General features: G+C 43.4%; 1 protein-coding gene across 20 annotated transcripts in view; it reads left to right on the forward strand.

The window, feature by feature from the left end:
• The window catches only part of Rbfox1 (RNA binding fox-1 homolog 1), a 1978359-nt gene that overhangs the window by 694629 nt on the left and 1265830 nt on the right, over window positions 1-17900 (forward strand). For all 20 annotated transcript variants that reach the window (XM_045161626.1, XM_045161611.1, XM_045161608.1 and 17 more), the window contains one exon: window positions 2893-2955. Coding sequence is in view for 17 of the 20 variants with exons in the window: in XM_045161611.1 (XP_045017546.1) it covers window positions 2893-2955 (63 nt within the window). In the remaining 3 variants the exon portion in view is untranslated. The remainder of the gene's footprint in view (window positions 1-2892; window positions 2956-17900) is intronic.

The raw sequence follows: 17900 nt of genomic DNA on the forward strand, positions 1-17900 counted from the left end.
CTTGTATAACAGCGGTTCTCTGCCTTTGTGTGTTTTCATTCAGTAGCCCACCTTAAGGATCTTGACCGATTTTCATTTGTGAAAAGGAGAGATGGAAGATTAATTTCAACTGCACTTTGGAATTAAAACAGATGCAAAGGTGCAGACAGCAGGTTGATGTGGATATGAAATTAATGACTATTACCTGTGTACCAGATATAGGAATACAGGAGGAGCCCATTGTAGATCAAAGTAAGCTTCTTCTTGGAATGGAGTTTGGTGTCCTTCCTTGGTGCTATAAATGAGAAAATGCTTCTGTGACTGCAATATGGTGTGCAGCTGGCATAGTAGCTGGGCCTTGGGCCAGATGATAAAACTACAGAGCGTGGTTAAGCCCTGGCCCAGCCTTCCAGGCTTGGGTAGGTCAAGTCTTCAAATGCAATCCATGTTCTGATAAAAGGATGGAGAAGTCAACTTAGTCACTTCCTAGACCTTCAGGATAGCTCAAAGGGTCACTGAAAGTTACAGATGGAACCCTCAGGTGACACTGATGTCTGAGTTCACCTTGAGCCAGAAGCAAGCAGCTTAGGAAGAGGGAAATATGTAATCAAGAGGCCAGAGGAGAATGATGCATTGTAACTTTTTGGTAGTTTTGTAGGACAGAGCTTAGCATGAATGCGTGTGTTAAAGGATAGAGGAAATGCCTGGAGCATGGAGAACCAATGGGAAACTTGATTTTGATGACAGTGGCCAGCATTCTTTTTTCATTATTAAATAAGAGGCTGCATGCACATTTGATCCAGAACCTGGGAGATACCAAGGGTTCAGTAAACTTCTACAGCTCCTTCTCTGACTCAGGTTATCCTGCTGCTGAGTCTGCAACAGGGAGCCATGTGCTTTGCTCATTCTTTACCTGTCCCAGCTCTTCTTCCCAAATCGTGCTCATCTAGTTTTAAGCTTCTCATCTTTCATATCTCAGCTACATTTCTATTTTATTTATTTTTTTTTATTTGAAAGAAAGAGAGAGGGGGAGGCAGAATGGGCTCATCAGGGCCTCCCAGCCACTGCAAATAAACTTCAGATGCATGCACCACATAGAGGCATGGGCCTTAAATGGGTACTGTGAATAGAGCCTGGGGCCATCAGAGGCCATTGCACCAGGGAGCCATCAGGCCTTACAAGTAAGTGCCTTTAACCAGTGATCCACCTCTCTAGCCTCATTTCTATTTTCCTGGATCGAAGCCTCCCTGCTATCACTGATGAAAATCTATTTTATCCTTACTATTAGAACTATGAGAACCATGCCTTGTATGAAAATGGCCTAAAAAAATAAAAAATTAACTTTTAAATACCACAGATCTCTTGCTAAGATTGATGTTAATTCCCTTTAAAATATCAACTTTTAATAATCACTTCAGGGTCCATGGAAGGTATTATGTGCAAAACAGATTTACAGACAAGGAAATTTAATGAAAAGTTGAGTTGCTTGAGCCATGGTTCCAAAGCTAGTAGGTAGATAGCGGAGCCCAGGATGACAAGAATGATGGATGAATAAATAACAGGTGGTAGATGAATGAGGACAAAGAGAAGAATATATGAATGCATGCATGCATGGGTAGGTGAGGTGTGGATGGGCAGGTGAGTGGATGGAAAGATGTGTAGGTGGTGCACGGATGGGTGACGCAGCTTAGGTGAGTGTGTGGATGTGCCTAGATTGATGGATGAGTAGCTGGGTCAGTGGATGGGGAGATGGGTGGATGCATGGGCAGGTGAGATAGTAGGTAAGTGGCTGGATGAGCAGGCTCGTGTGCCATGGTAGCAGATTAATGGGCGGGTGGGTGGGTGGATAAGTAGACGGGATAGGTGGGTGAGTGTGTGGGTTGATGGGCAAATGTACTGACTGCCTCCGTGGGTGAGTAGGTGAGCAGATCAGTTAGTAGAATGGGGATGGGGTGATGGATGGGTTTGTGGATGGGGAAGTGGGTGTAGATGAACGGGTAAATGGATGGGTGGATAGATACACATGTGGGTGAGTGAGTGAATGGGTGAGGAGATGGATGGGTGCCTGGGTAGATGAATGAGTACATTATTGTTGTCTGTTGACATTGGTTTGTGAGATTGTTTACTGCCTGAAGACATGGGGAACATCCAAACCTAAAACACCAGGTTGTCGGCTCTGTCGCCTCTCCTCACCACTTTGGAGCTGCTCATACTCCCTGGAACCTCTACATTTCTCCCTTGTATCCAATATCTTGGAATCATTTATTTTTCCTCATTGCTATAATTGATCAACACTTGTGAACTCATCAAATTGGAAGATTTTCTATACATTGTTTAACGTCATTTGCAATTGAAATGATACTTTTTTTATGTTAGTGAACACAGTCATTATGGTTTTGGAGGGGTTGACGGCAGACATGTTTGAACCTTACGCTTTCTGATTGAGTGATGATAGATATGTTCGTGATATTTATTCCTGATTAGGCCTGCTGTATTACAGTTGTACTCTTTTCATACAAAAACTCACTGCCACTTGGAAACCTTGCACTGTCATGAGATTGTGCCTTGTAGAATCTTGCAGTTTCAGAGTTGAAAGGAAATTTAATGTATTTCATTCACCCTAACCCCATACATGGAAGGCCTCAATAATATCTCTGAAATGTTAACTTCTTGGTTTTCCACAGGCATCTTGTGCTCAGGTGTGAGAACGGAGAACAGAGAATGCTGCCTAGCTTGGTGTTCAAGTTCTGTTCTCGGTCCACCATGACGTACTTGCTTTGTGCATCATGTGAGCTTCGTGTACTATTCCAGAGTCAAGGAAATAGCTACGCGCTCCTGTTTGCAGTGTGAGCATTATTTAACTGTATGTGGAAGCATTTCATCATTATTTTCTTCTCCTGTTTTACTTCCTAGGAGACTGCTCAAAGACCTCATGCAAGTGGAACTCACAGCTTCCTTGATCTGGCTCAGCATTCAGTAAGTGCCACCTGTTTGGAATGTTCACAACATACATATATCCATTTATTTGATCCTTTTCTCTGAGAAATGCTCTCTTCCACAAGCCTGCAGATCCCATCTAAACATTGCTGTCTACCTGTGCCATGTCCTTTTGTTCTACTGGGTTGGATTTAGAGACAAGAAAGAGGTTTGCTAGACAGAACTGCCTTCTGTCCGCTACTCTTCCAGTGAATTTGAAACATGTGTGTCAGTGGGTATGTCAGTGGGGATTAACTGGAGGGTCATGTAAAATATGATTTGTTACTTTAAAGAAGCAGGGGAATATTTCAGAAATTTTATTTGTTTTTAGCCAGTAAGCATTTTTCCTGTGGTCTGCCTTTCCCGTTGTATGGGAGGACTTTATGTTTTTGTTGAAGCTAGCAGTATTTTGTCCGGTTTCCCCATTTTTTAAAAAACATATATCCACTAGCATTAGAGGACAGCACCTCCATAAAGACTGACCAACATCAGTTCTCCTCTGCGGTGCTTCTGCTAGGGAACATTTTTATGAATAATCCTATAAGTTAATAATAGACATCAAGATTTCAGAATGGAGGATTACTTAAGAAGTTATTTCTTTTCTTTTTAAGAAGTAGCTCCATTTGTGGGTGTCAGAATTGCCTCACGTATTGTTTTTGAGAGCAATAGAGTGTAATGTGGCTTATCAAATATCTTGTGTCAGAAAGGCACAGGTAGAAGGAAGACCCTGGCCCTGCCAGCCGCGCATCAAAGGGGATTCTCTTGCCCCTCCTGGGGTGGTGGTGTCACGTGGCTCTTCTCACTGTTGTGGAATTTGCATCTGTACGTGGAGAGGAGATGGGGAAACTGCAAGATGCACAGGGATGATGGTGTGCTTTACATCCTACATCCAAATGACACTCAGTCATCGTGGGACGCTAGAGCCTGTGTCACACAGAGGATTAGAGTCGGAGCTTTTGTTCCTAGTCATAAAGGAAATGCCTCTCTGATTCCTTTCCTGCAGGCATCTATCCGTTTATACCTTTGAAGTTCAGACTACAATGTTTCCTAAAAACTGTGAAGTTTTATAAGTAAAAGGGAGGATGCTATTTGTCATGAAGTCTTTTCAAATCTTTTCCATGTAAAGTTAAATATGCTTTTTACTTTATCTCCTTTCCAAGTAAGCAACCTTTTCCCAGATCCCTGTGGGGAGACAAGGTAGGTAGGGGAGGGCAAAGGACAGGAAGTTTTCAAGTCTGTGTTTCTAGTTATATAGGACCCTCCCACCTTTTGCCTAAAACATGAGACAAACTGCTGCTTCTCGGAAAGGAATTTATGTTCAAGTTCTGGACTGGGGCTAGTGTCTGACCAAGGGGAGGCTCTTGTCATAGAGATGTTGTAAGGAACCTCCAGCTAATCTGATTATGAGTATTGTATTTCCTGTCTATAACTGAAGTGTCTAAAGAAGGGGGGGGGGAAGCATTAGTTTGCTTCCTCCAACTAGCAAACAGACATGATAATTTTGTAAAAAATGTTAAAAGGAGGAAATGAAAAAAAACAAGGCTCAATGGGTTAGTTGAGGGCTATTGCCCAGTCTCTGTGCTTGGCAGATTTCAATGTTCTCCCTGTGACTGTAGCTTCTTCTCATACCAGCACCTTCCATATTCAGGGTCATGGGGTCACCTCCTCTAGAAGGAAAGTTGAATTCTGGGAGGTTTTTTGGTTACTAGGGAAGCATGTGACCCAGAACCCATGTCTGTCATATGCCTGTGCAGGGCTCCTTCCCTGTCAGATAGTGCCGAGGGAAGGACCAGGCCTGCTGGTTCCTCCCTAGGGATTGAGGGGATGATGAAAGTTGGCGACTCAGAAACCTCTCATGGACATTGGAGGAAAACCACACTGAGTCAAGAGTCTTTTCAATGCAGGAACTCGCAGAAACAACTCGCTTTATTACTCTGAGCAGTTGCCTATATCATGTTGGGGATGAAGGTGGGGATTTTAGGATGGTGGAAGAGATAAGGGCCAATAGTAAACTTTAACTATTGAAATGGTAATTACAATTACCACACAGAGGTGGCAGGCCAGAAGCTATTAGGCGTCTTGCTGAGTCATAGCTGGCTAGAGACAGGTCGCCAAACTTTAGCTAGGCTCAGGAAGTCCCACTAGGCTTCACACCTGGGCCTTTCAGGGCCCAACATGCCTGGGCCCTTGGGTGTTCTTCCCGTAACATGTAGGATCTTTGCTGGCTGCGAAAGCCATCCTATGTCTGCTTGGATTTCTCCAGGAGCAATGACTTTGTGTCTGCAATTTGCATGTCTGACATGGTTACCTTACTTGCTTCAGAAAATCATTTCTATTGCCTGCTTTCAACATTTTGTTATCTTTCATTATTTGTTTTTCCCTCAGGGTCTCCTCTGACCTTGCAGCAATTTGACACAGCAGAACAATGTCTATGACATATAGGGTTTGTTCCTATCAACCAGTATCTATTTCCTGTCTTTACACATCTCTTGATAATTGGTACACTAACATGGATGACACAGGAAATGCATGTTCGCAGGACCATTGGTTAAAGTGGAGCCTCAAAGCAGTTACCTGTATCTTGTAAACTTAACTTCTAACAGAAGGGTTCCTTGACCCCCACCTCTTTGTGCCACAATTATCATCTACTAGTTAATTAACTGATAAAACTTACTTTAATTGTGTCCTTCCTTTTATTGTCAACTTGAATGGCTGGAGAAGCACTGAAGTGATTAGTAAGGTACAGGTCGGGATGTGTGTAAGAAGGCAGTTTGAGACAAGATTAGCTCAGGTGGGAATTCTGACCTGAGAGCGGGAACCCCTCACCACCGGCTGCAATCTCAGGCAGAGTAAAAGAGAAAGAGATTTTTCTAACTCGCCCTCTTCCACCCTCACTCTCCCACCCCCCGCCCCCCTTCTTCGTGGTCACCATGACTAATACTCTTACTCTGTCGCTTTTGTCTCCAGACAACTAACAAATGAACTCAGACCAAACTCCACGCAGTCACCCAAGTTTCTATTCGCTTCTCAGATACCTGACGCCCACATTTTTGGCAACAGACACTGTTTTGGTCCCCATTCATCACTAACACAGGAGTGAGGCTTTGATGTGAGCCTCTGCAGAGGCGTCTTTCTGTGGCGTGCAGTGGCATGTTGCTCTGCGGATCCTCATTTGCCTGCTTGAGAAGACCTCCTTGGTACTTGCATACCTAACCCTACCTTCCAGTAAATTCTTCCCAAGACGTTGAACCAGTAGTAGTGTTCAAACATGAATATTACCTGCTCAGTTGCTTGATACTTTAGTCATTTTACACAGTTTACCATCTTTCTGTAAACCCCTAGATACAACAGTTTCAACCAAGGCAGCTGATCTCTTGACATGTAAATGTGTGCTTCCACGTTGCTAGGATACACTTCCCGATTCTTATAGTTCACATTATAAGATGTCTGTTAAGCCCTCCAGATAATGAATTCTGTAAAGTTTTTTTTTTTCTTCTTCTTCCCTCTCTTGTCACATACCCACTGCTTTAGATGGACTAGGACCTTGGAATCCTTTCTGACCACATGAGTGTATAAGAATGGTAGGTGAGAGAGTAGACAGAAGAAATAACAAAACTGTTTTCTATTACATTCTTCTCCTTAGGATGGTCAAGGGAAAGGGAGGACGGAAGTGGGAGCTTATGGTTTGGATATGAAATGTCCCCCAAAGCCTCATGCATTTCAACCCTTGGTCCCCAAATAGTGATGCTATTTGGGAAGGTCATGGAACCTTGAGGAGGTGGGCTCTAGCAGGAGGAAGTGAGTTGCTGGGAAGTGATCCTAGAAAAGAACATATCCCAGTCTGATTCTTGCCCATTTCTCTCAGTGTCTCCTTTCTTCCTGGTCGACTGAAATGTAAGCAAAAGCTGGCCCAGGATGCCACAACCTTAAAGTCACACACTGCCATGCCTTCCCCACCACAAAATGAGCTGACATAAATCCTTTTCTCCTTTAACTTGCTTCTTGTCAGGTATTAGGTCACAGCCCTAAGAAAAGTAGTTGAGAGAGGAATGACAGCATAGTAGTATGTAAGGGCTATTGGTAGAGAAAAGCCTCAAGTGACCCTACAATTTCTAAATAATTCTATGTCAATTTGCCCTATATAGGTCTGCCACTGCATTTGTAAGCCACCTTCATTATCATTTTTATTATTTGTGCTTTATCTGTCTTCCCCATTAGATTGAATGAATTCATAGGCGTGGCATGTGTCTATGTCTCAACCATGTGCAAGAATGACACGCATACACATTTTGAATAATTTTTGTTGAGCTTTGTGAACTCCTATTGTGAATAGTGATCACACTTCTAATACTCTTAAGCCACTGCGTCTTCATTCATGTTGACCACTAACCTACCCCCAAGGTACATCAGTCTTTGACACATGAAGCAAGTCAGCTTTGAATCTTAGATCAAAGAATTGGCTTTGTGGTAATTATCAGTACAGGGAACTAATGTGTTTTCAGTTTCTTCATCACAATAAAATGATATAGGTAAGGAATTGAACCATGATGGTCTTTAACAAAGGCCTGTTTAACTTGAACTTAAGAAAATAAACAAGAGGACTAGGGAGATGGCTTAGCGGTTAAGTGCTTGCCTGTAAAGCCTAAGGACCCTGGTTTGAGGCTCTATTTCCCAGGATCCACATTAGCCAGATGCAGAAGGGTGCCCACACATCTGGAGTTCGTTTGCAGTGGCTGGAGGCCCTGGCACACCCATTTTCTCTGTCTTTCTCTCTCTTTCTTTCTGCCTATTTCTCTATTGCTCTCAAACAATTAAATAAAAATAAACAAAAGTTTTTTTGTTTGTTTGTTTTTTTAAGATGGCTAAGTGGTGAAAGCACTTGTTGCACAAACCGCATGACTGGAGTTCATTTCCCAAGCACCCTGGCACAGGACTCACGTGAGCTTCCGTTTACAGCAGGCCTAAGGCACTGGGAGGCAGAGTCAGGAGTATGCCCGAGTCCACAGAGCCGCGAGTTCAGGAACACAGAGACTGTGTCAAACAAGGTGAAAGTAGGACCAACACCCAAGGTTGTCCTCTACACGAACCTTGTGGCATGCCCATGCCCATGTGCTTATGTGGGTATGTGCCACATGCGCCACACACACAACAACAGAGACAGAGTGGGTCTTAACGGAGAAGTTGGAAGGGAGGCCTTATTACCTTAGTGAGTCAGAGATGGACGAGATGAGTGATAACTTTAAGAACGGTCCCTTCTTGCCCTGGCTATGCACAGAAACTATCCCTCAGTCTTCTATACCCTGTGGGTTTACAAATCACCTAACATGGAAATTCTGTTTTCTCCTCACTATATTAATAAACTGATGCTACTGTTCTTTGGCTCATACTCATGAGATGCACTGGAGAATTACAGAGAATGGAAACAGGCAACTCATCCTTGCCTATTGGCTTTCACACACAAGCATTTCTCAGCTCGCTGCTCCAGTAAATGTTGCTTGTTTAAAACACCACTAATCTATAGGAACCTATAGACATTACAAAGGACCAAAAATATTATTGTTTTAGGTTGGTTACTAAGTGATCAAAGGAAGAAATTTGATTTTCCTGGAGGCCTACATATTTCTTGAACTTTTGAGACACTCTAAGGAAAATAGAAAAACTGTGTTTTGACAAGTATTATTAATATTTTAATTAATTATTTTTTATTAGGGAGAGAGGTAGGGGAAGAGTACAGGTGCTCCAGGGCCTCTAGCCACTGCCACTTCAGACAAACTCCAGATGCATGCGCCACTTTGTGCATCTGGCTTTACATGGGTACCGGAGAATTAAACCCAGGCCAGCAGGCTTTGCAAGCAAGTGAATTTCATAGTTGAGCCATTTCTCCAGCCCTGTAAGCTAGTTTCTTCTACGTAGACAATGACATGTAGGTTCCCCCACCCTCCTTCGGAAGTACCAACCCACTTGCAGGCCTGTACACAGCCGGAGTCAGTGAATGACAGCACTGCTCAGATCACTGCTTGGGACAAGCCCATGACTGAGACTCAGTTTCCTGTCCTACCAGCCGGTCTGTGTGTCTGCGGACATGAGCGTGCGCTTGTGTAGACATGTGAGTGCGTGTAACTTGGCAAGTTGCTGGGCTCTTACCAGACCTCAGCTCTTCTGTGCAAGGAAAGCAGATTGTCTTACAAAAGCTGTCCTCGTGCACACTGGCTTGTGGTGTCACTGAGAAGTATGTTGACATTCATGTGCTGAAATGCCATCATCCACCTCTTTCCCTCTTCATTCATATTTCATTCAATATCAGGGTTAGGAAGATGTGTCAGTCAGTAAAATGCTCGCCACGTAAACATGAGGACCTATGTTGAATACCCCAAATCTTTGCAAAAAATCTGGGTGCAGTAGCATGTGCTGCTTATAGAAGAACCTCCAGGGCTCACTGGCCAGCCGGTCTAGCCTAGTTGGCGAGCTCTTGGCCAAAAAAGTCTTAGGAGGAAGTGAAAAGGCAGGTGGCACTGAGAGTAATGACACTGTAGGTGCCTTCTAGTCTCCACGTGCACACACACACACACACACACACACACACACACACACACGCACGCACATGTGCACACATGTATTCACACGCAAATAGGTTTGGGTGTTGGTTTCTCGCTGCCACTGAAGATTTTATAGAAAATAAGAGCTGAAGAGGGCCTGATGCCATGATGAAGCCATATGGTAAATTTTGAAAGTGAATAAAATGGGGTATGGTGGTGCATGCCTTTAATCCCAGCACTCAGGAGACAGAGGTAGGAGGATTGCTGTGAGTTCGAGGCCACCCTGAGACTACATAGTAAATTCCAGGTCAGCCTGGTCAGCCTGAGCTAGAGTGAGACCTTACCCCGAATAAAAAAACAAACAAACAAACAAACAAGCAAAAACTATCAAAAGTGAATAAAATGGCCCAGATCCTCTTAAAGGTTGTGGACCATGCACTTCTGGGGACCCAGCATCTGAAGTCTATTGTTTGGATTTGAGGTGTCCCCTGTGGGCTGCTGTTTGGAAGATTTAGCCCCCATGGCAACAAGTGTTGAGAGTGGGGCTGTGGGGAAGTGACTGGACCATGAAGGCTTTGGCATCCTTGGTGGGTTAATCAACTGATGAATTACAGTTTGATGGGCAGCTGGGAGGTGATGGAGAGGGAGGAGGAGGAGCTAGTAGAAAGGAGTGTTTTCTGAGGACTGCATCACTTTCCTGTGTTTCCCTCTCTCCTGTCTGCTTTGGGTTGTAGCTTTCCTCTGTGACACTGGACCCACCGTGGTCTTCTTCTCTTACCTTGGGCCCTCCACAATGGAGCCGCTGATCACGGACTGAAATACTGGGACTGTGAAACAAAATAAACCCTTTTCTGTTCCTTTATGTTGTACTGCTCAGATATTTGTTTCATAGGATGGAAATCTGACTAACACATAGAGGGTAGTGATCACTAGTCATGACTGGGGGAGGGCAGGAAGTACCCCTGACACATGCGTATTCTTCTCATGCCCCTTATTCCCATCCTGGCTTTCTCCTCTCAAAGCTGCTGAACTCCCCTCTTGGCCTCCGTCACCCTTCTCAAAGGACATTGTCCCCCCCCCCCACCAGGAAAAGACCATTTGTGCTTCACAGGGGCACACTTTCCCCACCACTCCATAAACCTGCACACCGTGTGGAATCGATGCCCACTTACAGCTGCTAACACATTAATAACAGAAACGTCCCTGGCCATGACCTACCTGAGTCATTACACACTAATCATAGGAGGCAATTTCCAGCAGATTGACTAGTGCTTAGTGTCCTCCCCGGTGTCCATGCAGGAGGACACACGGCTGCCTTCACAACCCCGAGCAGATGGCCGAGCCCGTAATTGCCCTCCTCAGCTGTAGCAGGTCTGGCTCCAGCAGGGGAAACTCCATGCCTTGCATGCAAAGCTGGGCTCTCTTACCCTAGAGCTCTGCTCCAAGGACCCACTTTTCATTTCAGACCGGAATCCAAGCTCTCAGTGACCTTACCTATCACACAAACATCTCTCTACATACGTCGAGGGAGCAAAGTTTATGTATATCCCCGTCACTTAGCGTGCACCACTGTCCTGTGGCCGCTTTTCCTCCTGCCCCACTATACTGTCTGTAGAAATCTGTACTCCAAAACTGTGACCCTCAAGATTCTCCCCTTTTGGTTTTTCCTTTCTTGTCCTTAATTATCCTTTTCCTTATTCTCCTACTGCCATTACTGTGACAAAAATCTCATGAGAAACAACTTCGGGAAGGGGTGTTATTTTGGTTTGTGGTTTCAGAACATAGAGTCCATGAAGACAAGGAGGACATGATGGGTCAGGGCAGCTCACAACAAGGCGGCTGGGAAGCACACGGGAGAAAGAGAAGGGAGGGAGGGAGCAACCAAGACAGGGGGAAAGGAAAAGGCATGAGGAACATGAAAGAGAGACAGACAGAGTATGTGAACACCTTCCTATAAGCTTTTCCTAGGTTATTTTTTTCTTTCTTGTATTCCGTCTTGATCTCTAGTTTGTTGGCTAGTGACACATTCAGGGCACATCTTCCCCATTTCCTAATCCTGTGTGGAAATGCCTTCTCCAGCATACCCACAGGGTGCACTACGAATCTAGGCAGATCTCGATCCACATACGATGGTAAAAGTCACAGCGTCAGTTAGTGGATGCATACCTCTGTGAGACTTGGGGCCATTTAGCTATCTGGTTTTTATATTTGACAGTGCATGGTTAGCTCACTATAATTTGGGCCTTCTACTTTTACTTTTTCCTATATTGCTTAGTGTGTGTATGATGTATGTAGTATGTGCATGTGTGTGCTCGAGTACAGGCAAGCATGTACCATAGTGCATGCATAGAGTCAGAGATGGGTGTCAGTTCTTGACTTCCACCCTATTTGAGGCAGAGTTTGTTGTTCACAGCTGCATTCAGGAAGGGCAGCCAGCATGTGCGCATCTCTAGGCTCTCCTTTCTCTGCCTCTCTTCTTGCCAAAGGGTCACTGGAGTTACAGAAGCCTGCTGCCACACCCTGATTTAGGTGGGTTCTGGGATCCAAACTCAGGTCCTCATGTTTATATGACAAGTGCTTTACCTGCTGAGCAATCATCTACTTTCTTTTCTACCTTTTTTTAACCCCTTACTTGCCACTTGTAGGTTTCTACTCTACGTGGTACATATGTATGTATCTCTGTGTACACACACACACACACACACACACACACACACACGAGGACCAGGGCCAATCTATTATTTACCATAGTTGAAAATTCAGTATATAAAATTTTCACCTCCAAGGAACTTCAAGAAGAGAGAAATAAGACTAAAAATACCTCACTACTCTATCATGCTATAATATCACAAGTAGGAAGATTTTGGAGTTCAGAAACCTGAAAGTGCCCCAGTCCAGTTACAGGGATTACCGTTAGAGCCATAAATTCAAAGATAGGAATTTTGTTGTACATACTTCATCTTCAGAATAGTTTTGTAGAGCATATGGTCCAATAATGGCCTCTGAAAATTCTGTTGGTAGAGTTTTCCAGGTTGGGCACTTCAAGGTCAAAGATGCTGGATTCTTTTCTGGCTGTGAGCTCAGCAGACCAACGGGTCCTGTCTTGCAGTTCATCTGGATTCTAGTGAAGGAAGCAGCAGTCCTCTGGGCCAAGTGCAGACTCTGAGACAGGCACATGGAAATTTAAGTCTCAGCTTATATTTATCACATCTGAGAACCTGGGAAATTTTTATTAGTCTTTCATAGCCGTACTCCCCTCTTCAACATTACAGGGGTTTAAGCAACCTGTAAAGATGTTTTGTGGATAGTAAATGAAGAGTCCTTTGCTGGGGAACAGGTATTTATTAAGGCAAGTGTTTTCTGCAGAGTGGGATCCCAAGAATAAGGCTTTACCAAGGACCAGCTCAGCACAAGAGAGTGGCAGGAAATGATCTCCTTCAGTTAGCCAAGACCCTAGTGTGCTTCTGAGAAGAGAGGACTCAGTGTGGGGCAAGGACATATGCAGCATGTGGGTGGGAATTTGGTGATCTTGAAAGAGGACAGATCCCAAAGAGATCACTGAAAGTTACCACTGCTCATTTTGAAGGCTTGTTTGGCAATATTCTGGTCCTTTAATCTCTCATTCCCATTTCTCACATTCCCAAATTAACCTCAGAGCCCTCAATGCTTATAATATTAAAATCTTTTGAGAGTGAATGTTTTATGGAAGCTGTGTAGATGCTGCATTATTGCCCTGGTCCATACAGTGGGAAAAAAGTTGCCGTCCTTTTGCTTTCTTGAGATTTCAATAGCCCAGGAGGAATGAAGTGAATCTAAAGCAACACTTGTGCCCTTCCCTTTGGGTATTGGACTACTGTGACAATGGACTTAAGAAATTGGCATTTTCCCAGGAACCTCATTCTGTGAAGAAGAAAGGGCCTGGAGCCAGTCAGATGGGAAACTTCTCCCTGTGGAGAGAGATTTTGAGCAGAGTGGGTAACTTGTACACTCTCTCCCTGGAGACACTTGGGTGAAACAGTGATGGGTAGGGCCACACAACCACCCCTTAACCAGGGCTACGTAGCTATGCATACCACTGCCCTCTACTTAAATATAAGTTCTTTGTTAGCAGCCCCCCACAACCAAGATGCACTTGGGAGTAGGTCACTGAATCTCTTTGTCTCTTCTTCCAATGTGGCCACAGAGAATAGATTTCTATTTCTGCTTCCCATTGTTGAATTGGCCCTTTAAAAGATATTCTATTTAGTTACTTGAGTTACTTGAGAAAGAAAGAGAGAGAGAGAGAAAGGGGGAGGGAGAGAGAGAGAAAGAAAGAAAGAATGGCCATGCCAGTACCTCTAGCTACTGCACTCTAGACAAATGTGCCCCCTTGTGCATCTAGCCAAGGTGGGTATTGGGGAATCAAACCTGAGTCTTTAGGCTTTGCAGTCAATTACCTTAACTGCTAAACTATCTGTCCAGCCAACCCCCCCCCTCATTTTTTAAACATTGTGATTGGCTCTTTTAGATAACTTAGGTAGGATTCATGGCAGAGCCTGATTGGCGAGGGCTGCCCGAGGCCAGGCTCCGACTCTGGCTCCGGTAACACGATAGTAGTCAGGTGTCGGACTTTTACTCCTGGGCCAGGACAGAGGCTGAGCATGGCACATACAGCACTCACTTTGATTCTCATCGACCCAGTGGGATCTTTCCTGCAGACCCAGAAACTGAACTTGAAGTGTTTGCATGGAATGCCTGTAGCCAAGCTCATACAATAGAGGAAGGTGAATTTGGGCTTAAGTCTCATTTCCCTCTAGAGCCCATATTCCTGTCTACTGCTCCAAACTCTTTCTTCCTGTCAGACCTGAGGACAAAGTGCGGGTGGAACTGTGAGTCTCATGAAAACATCAGTGGGAAGGGGTTTTGGCTTCAGTGGGATGTGGAGTTGAGGGCTGTGGTGTCTCAAACCTGGGATAATCCTGGGACATAATTGTGACTCATTCTCAAATAATTAGTGTCATTATATATTTTTTTAAATAAACTTCAACTATGGATTTTCCCTTTCTGCTTCTCTTCCTCATGCAAAGAAAGAAGGAGCTTGAAATATATATATCCATGTTTTATCTATACATGCATATATGTATGATAGTATTATTAATAGTCAAATACACCCAAAAGATATATAAGTATAGGGGATAAAAGAAGAATGATGACTATTTTAGTCCCAAGTAACAAAAGAAAGATATTGTTGTTCAAAGTGGGTGGTTCTACCACTGCTTGGTGGGAGCTATTGCGGACTGCAGGCTCCCTTCTTGTGGCTGACTCCACACACGTGCTGCTTTGGAGACCCACCCCTGTGAGGAGAGCCCCAAGAAGCCTGTGAATCTTCGCAATCTCCACACAAGGCATCCACGTGCTGACTCAGTACTGATTTCCAAGGCCATGGCTATCCTTGTCGAACTCTCCAAGAGCTTTGATCGGGGATATGGCCCTAGGTGAGCAGTCAGAACTGGTTCCCTTGTTTGGCCTGAGGTCTGTGTGTTCACCCTGGCTTCCATGAAAGAATTGGTGTCTTCCTCTATAAAGCAGCCTGTCAGAACAACTTGCATCCATTCAACACATGCATGTTGAATGTGTTCCTATGTCAGACACTGTACTAGCCACTAGAGACAGTGGAAAACAATATAAGCATGTTTCCTATACTCCTGCGGCTTGTAGTCTCTTGAGGAAGTACATATAAGACAAGTATGGTTATGCAGAAATGGATAATTACAAAAGCAATACATGCTATGAACTATACAGAGAGCATGCTGCAAGAGAACTATGCAGAGGGTGATAGCCTGCATATATAGGAAATGATTTCTTAGTAAAGACTTCTTAGGACATAGTCTTGGGCTTGTGGCAAGACATTTGGGGCTTTTAGGGAATTCAAGGAAGGTGTACCTGGGAAAGAGGACTGGAAGGAGGTCATGGGATGGAGTGAAAGGAAGAGATACAGGAAAGAGATCTAGATAGATTTCAGTGGGGGCAGGAGAGGGACAAAAAGGAGTGTGGTGAGAAGGGATTATAGTCAGTGTCCATTGTGTATATGAAGGTTTTCAATACAAGTTTCAAAAAAAAGGTACAGATTTTATAATTGAGCTTAAGTTTCATGGGTGACTATTGGAGGGTTAGGCAAGGAAGGACCAAACTTATCTTGTTAAAAGTGCAAGTCTGGCTCACGGGGTGAAGCGTGCTTGGAGGGGATTAAACATGAAGCAAGCAGAGCAGGGATGGGGTTAATGAAACAGTGTGATGGAGGGAAGGGTGAAGTTGGTTTGGAATTGGGTTGTAGCTATGGGGATGGAAAAATGGGAGGAATGTGATCTATCTATATATTCATATCTGTCTGCTCATGTTTATCTACCTACTGATGTGTTGATCATCTATATTTCTTTCTGTCGATCTATATCTATCATTCATCTATCATCTGTCTATCTATCAGCCTTAATCTCTCGGTCATCTGTTTATCTATATGCATTTGTCATCTATCTGTCACCTGTGAATGTTGCATAAAATACAACCATTGACTCAGTTTCCTGTGAAGTATGAATGTTCCCAGCACATTATAAGTCTTGCCAAAATCAAGAGTTTTTTTCCCCACCTTTTCTTTCTTCCATTTGACTATCCTGAGTTCACATAAATGGTTTCTTCCCTCCCATTCCCACTGGCCTGAAAGCAGTCCATTTGCTTCCTACCATCTGCACAGTCTTCCATGTTACCTTGGATGACACCCTTTGTTTTACATAAGCTTCTCCTCACACATTGAAGGCTGACATTCTTAATAGTTCTGTCACTGTGTCGATACAAGCAATGCCTGCAGGAGCTGGGCCATCTCAGCAGTTTGTGTAACACCAACAGGGTGTAAGGTAACAGGAAAATAATTAGTTTCGTTAGATGTAAATGGAAAATGGATGGAGAACCTGTTAATATGCTGCTGACTGGGAGGAAAAGTGGCCTGCCTGGTTGATGGCTTGAGGATGAATAATTGACTCGATGGCTATGCAAATGAAAGTCATATTAAGAGTCAATATATAAAGCAGCAAGACCTGAATTCAATCCACCTGCACTGACTGGGGGTTTATTATGTACTTGTCACTGTGTAAGGCAGCTTAGACAAACTGAAGGGAGGTAATGGTAAGACATGAATAAGGACATAGACTCAACATGGAGATCGATATTTCAAAGTGTGTGAATCCTTCAGTCAGATATATAAAGGATGGCTATAAATTATAAGCAACTTTAACAGGTCAAATCAATATTCATATCAAGAATAATGTTAGTTCTGTGAGCATTGTTAATTTATTTAACCTCCCTGGATACTACTGTTGTTTTTGGTAAAATACTCATTTTACAGTAGGGAATATTATTGAATCACCATACACATATGTATACCATGCATGTATGTGTTCAGACATACACACATGTATATATTCCTTACCCCACACACATACACCTAGCCATGTTAGTGGTTTTGAGTGCATAAAGGTGGGTATAGAAAATGCCCCCATTAGTTAGCTTGTAGGAGTCTACTATTTGAATAAATTTTAGATATTTAATTAGAACTAGGCATAAACCAGGGCAGGGACTAGAAAAGTTAATAGGTATTTAAATGTACATAAAAATAAATCTTTTGTTGGTTATAGCTATCTCTTATGAAGTCACGGGCATGCACTATCGGTCCGTTAACCATAGCTCAGCAAGCATGAACTATCCTCTAGGATTGTAAGTTGTTTGAACTCTTACTGTAAATATTCATGAGTGACTCTGGTATTCAACACTGATGTGCTTGCCTGTGTTGTAATCTTGTGTGGCTTAAGGGCAATCTCTTTTTGCATGTGGTACTTTCACTTTTATATTCATAAATTAGCTGTTTCCTTTCCGCTTTTTGTTTCTGTTTTTAAATTTCTCTCAGTCATTCCTCAATCAATTATACATATCTTAGAAAATGTTTGACATTTTAAGTTAAGAAAAAGAGTCAGAAATAGATGTAGATCTGATGTCATGTGTTGTGACTAGCTTAACATGGACACCATAGGAACTGAGTGTAAAAGCACATGCCTCTGGTACAGGGCCCTGGAAGCTGAGGCAGGAGGATCTCAAGTTCAAGGTCATCTTGTGCTGCAGTAAGATCTTGAGTTAAAAACAAAAGTAGGTGATATATGTTATCGCTTGCATATTGTAGAGATGATAAATAGCCTTTTAAAGTACATTGCACAATGGAAGGCTTAGAAACCTGTAGCTTTCACTAAGAAGAAACTACTTGCCACTTGCCAGTTTTACTTACCATTTGGTAGCAAAGTGGTTTTTCATCTCACTAGGCGTTTTTTAGAAGGATGTTTCTAAGACTGATTTTAACAGTTGGATCAATTTACCTTGATTAAAGTATGT

The sequence above is a fragment of the Jaculus jaculus genome, chromosome 11 (genome assembly GCF_020740685.1).
Source record: "Jaculus jaculus isolate mJacJac1 chromosome 11, mJacJac1.mat.Y.cur, whole genome shotgun sequence".
Lineage (NCBI taxonomy): Eukaryota > Metazoa > Chordata > Mammalia > Rodentia > Dipodidae > Jaculus > Jaculus jaculus.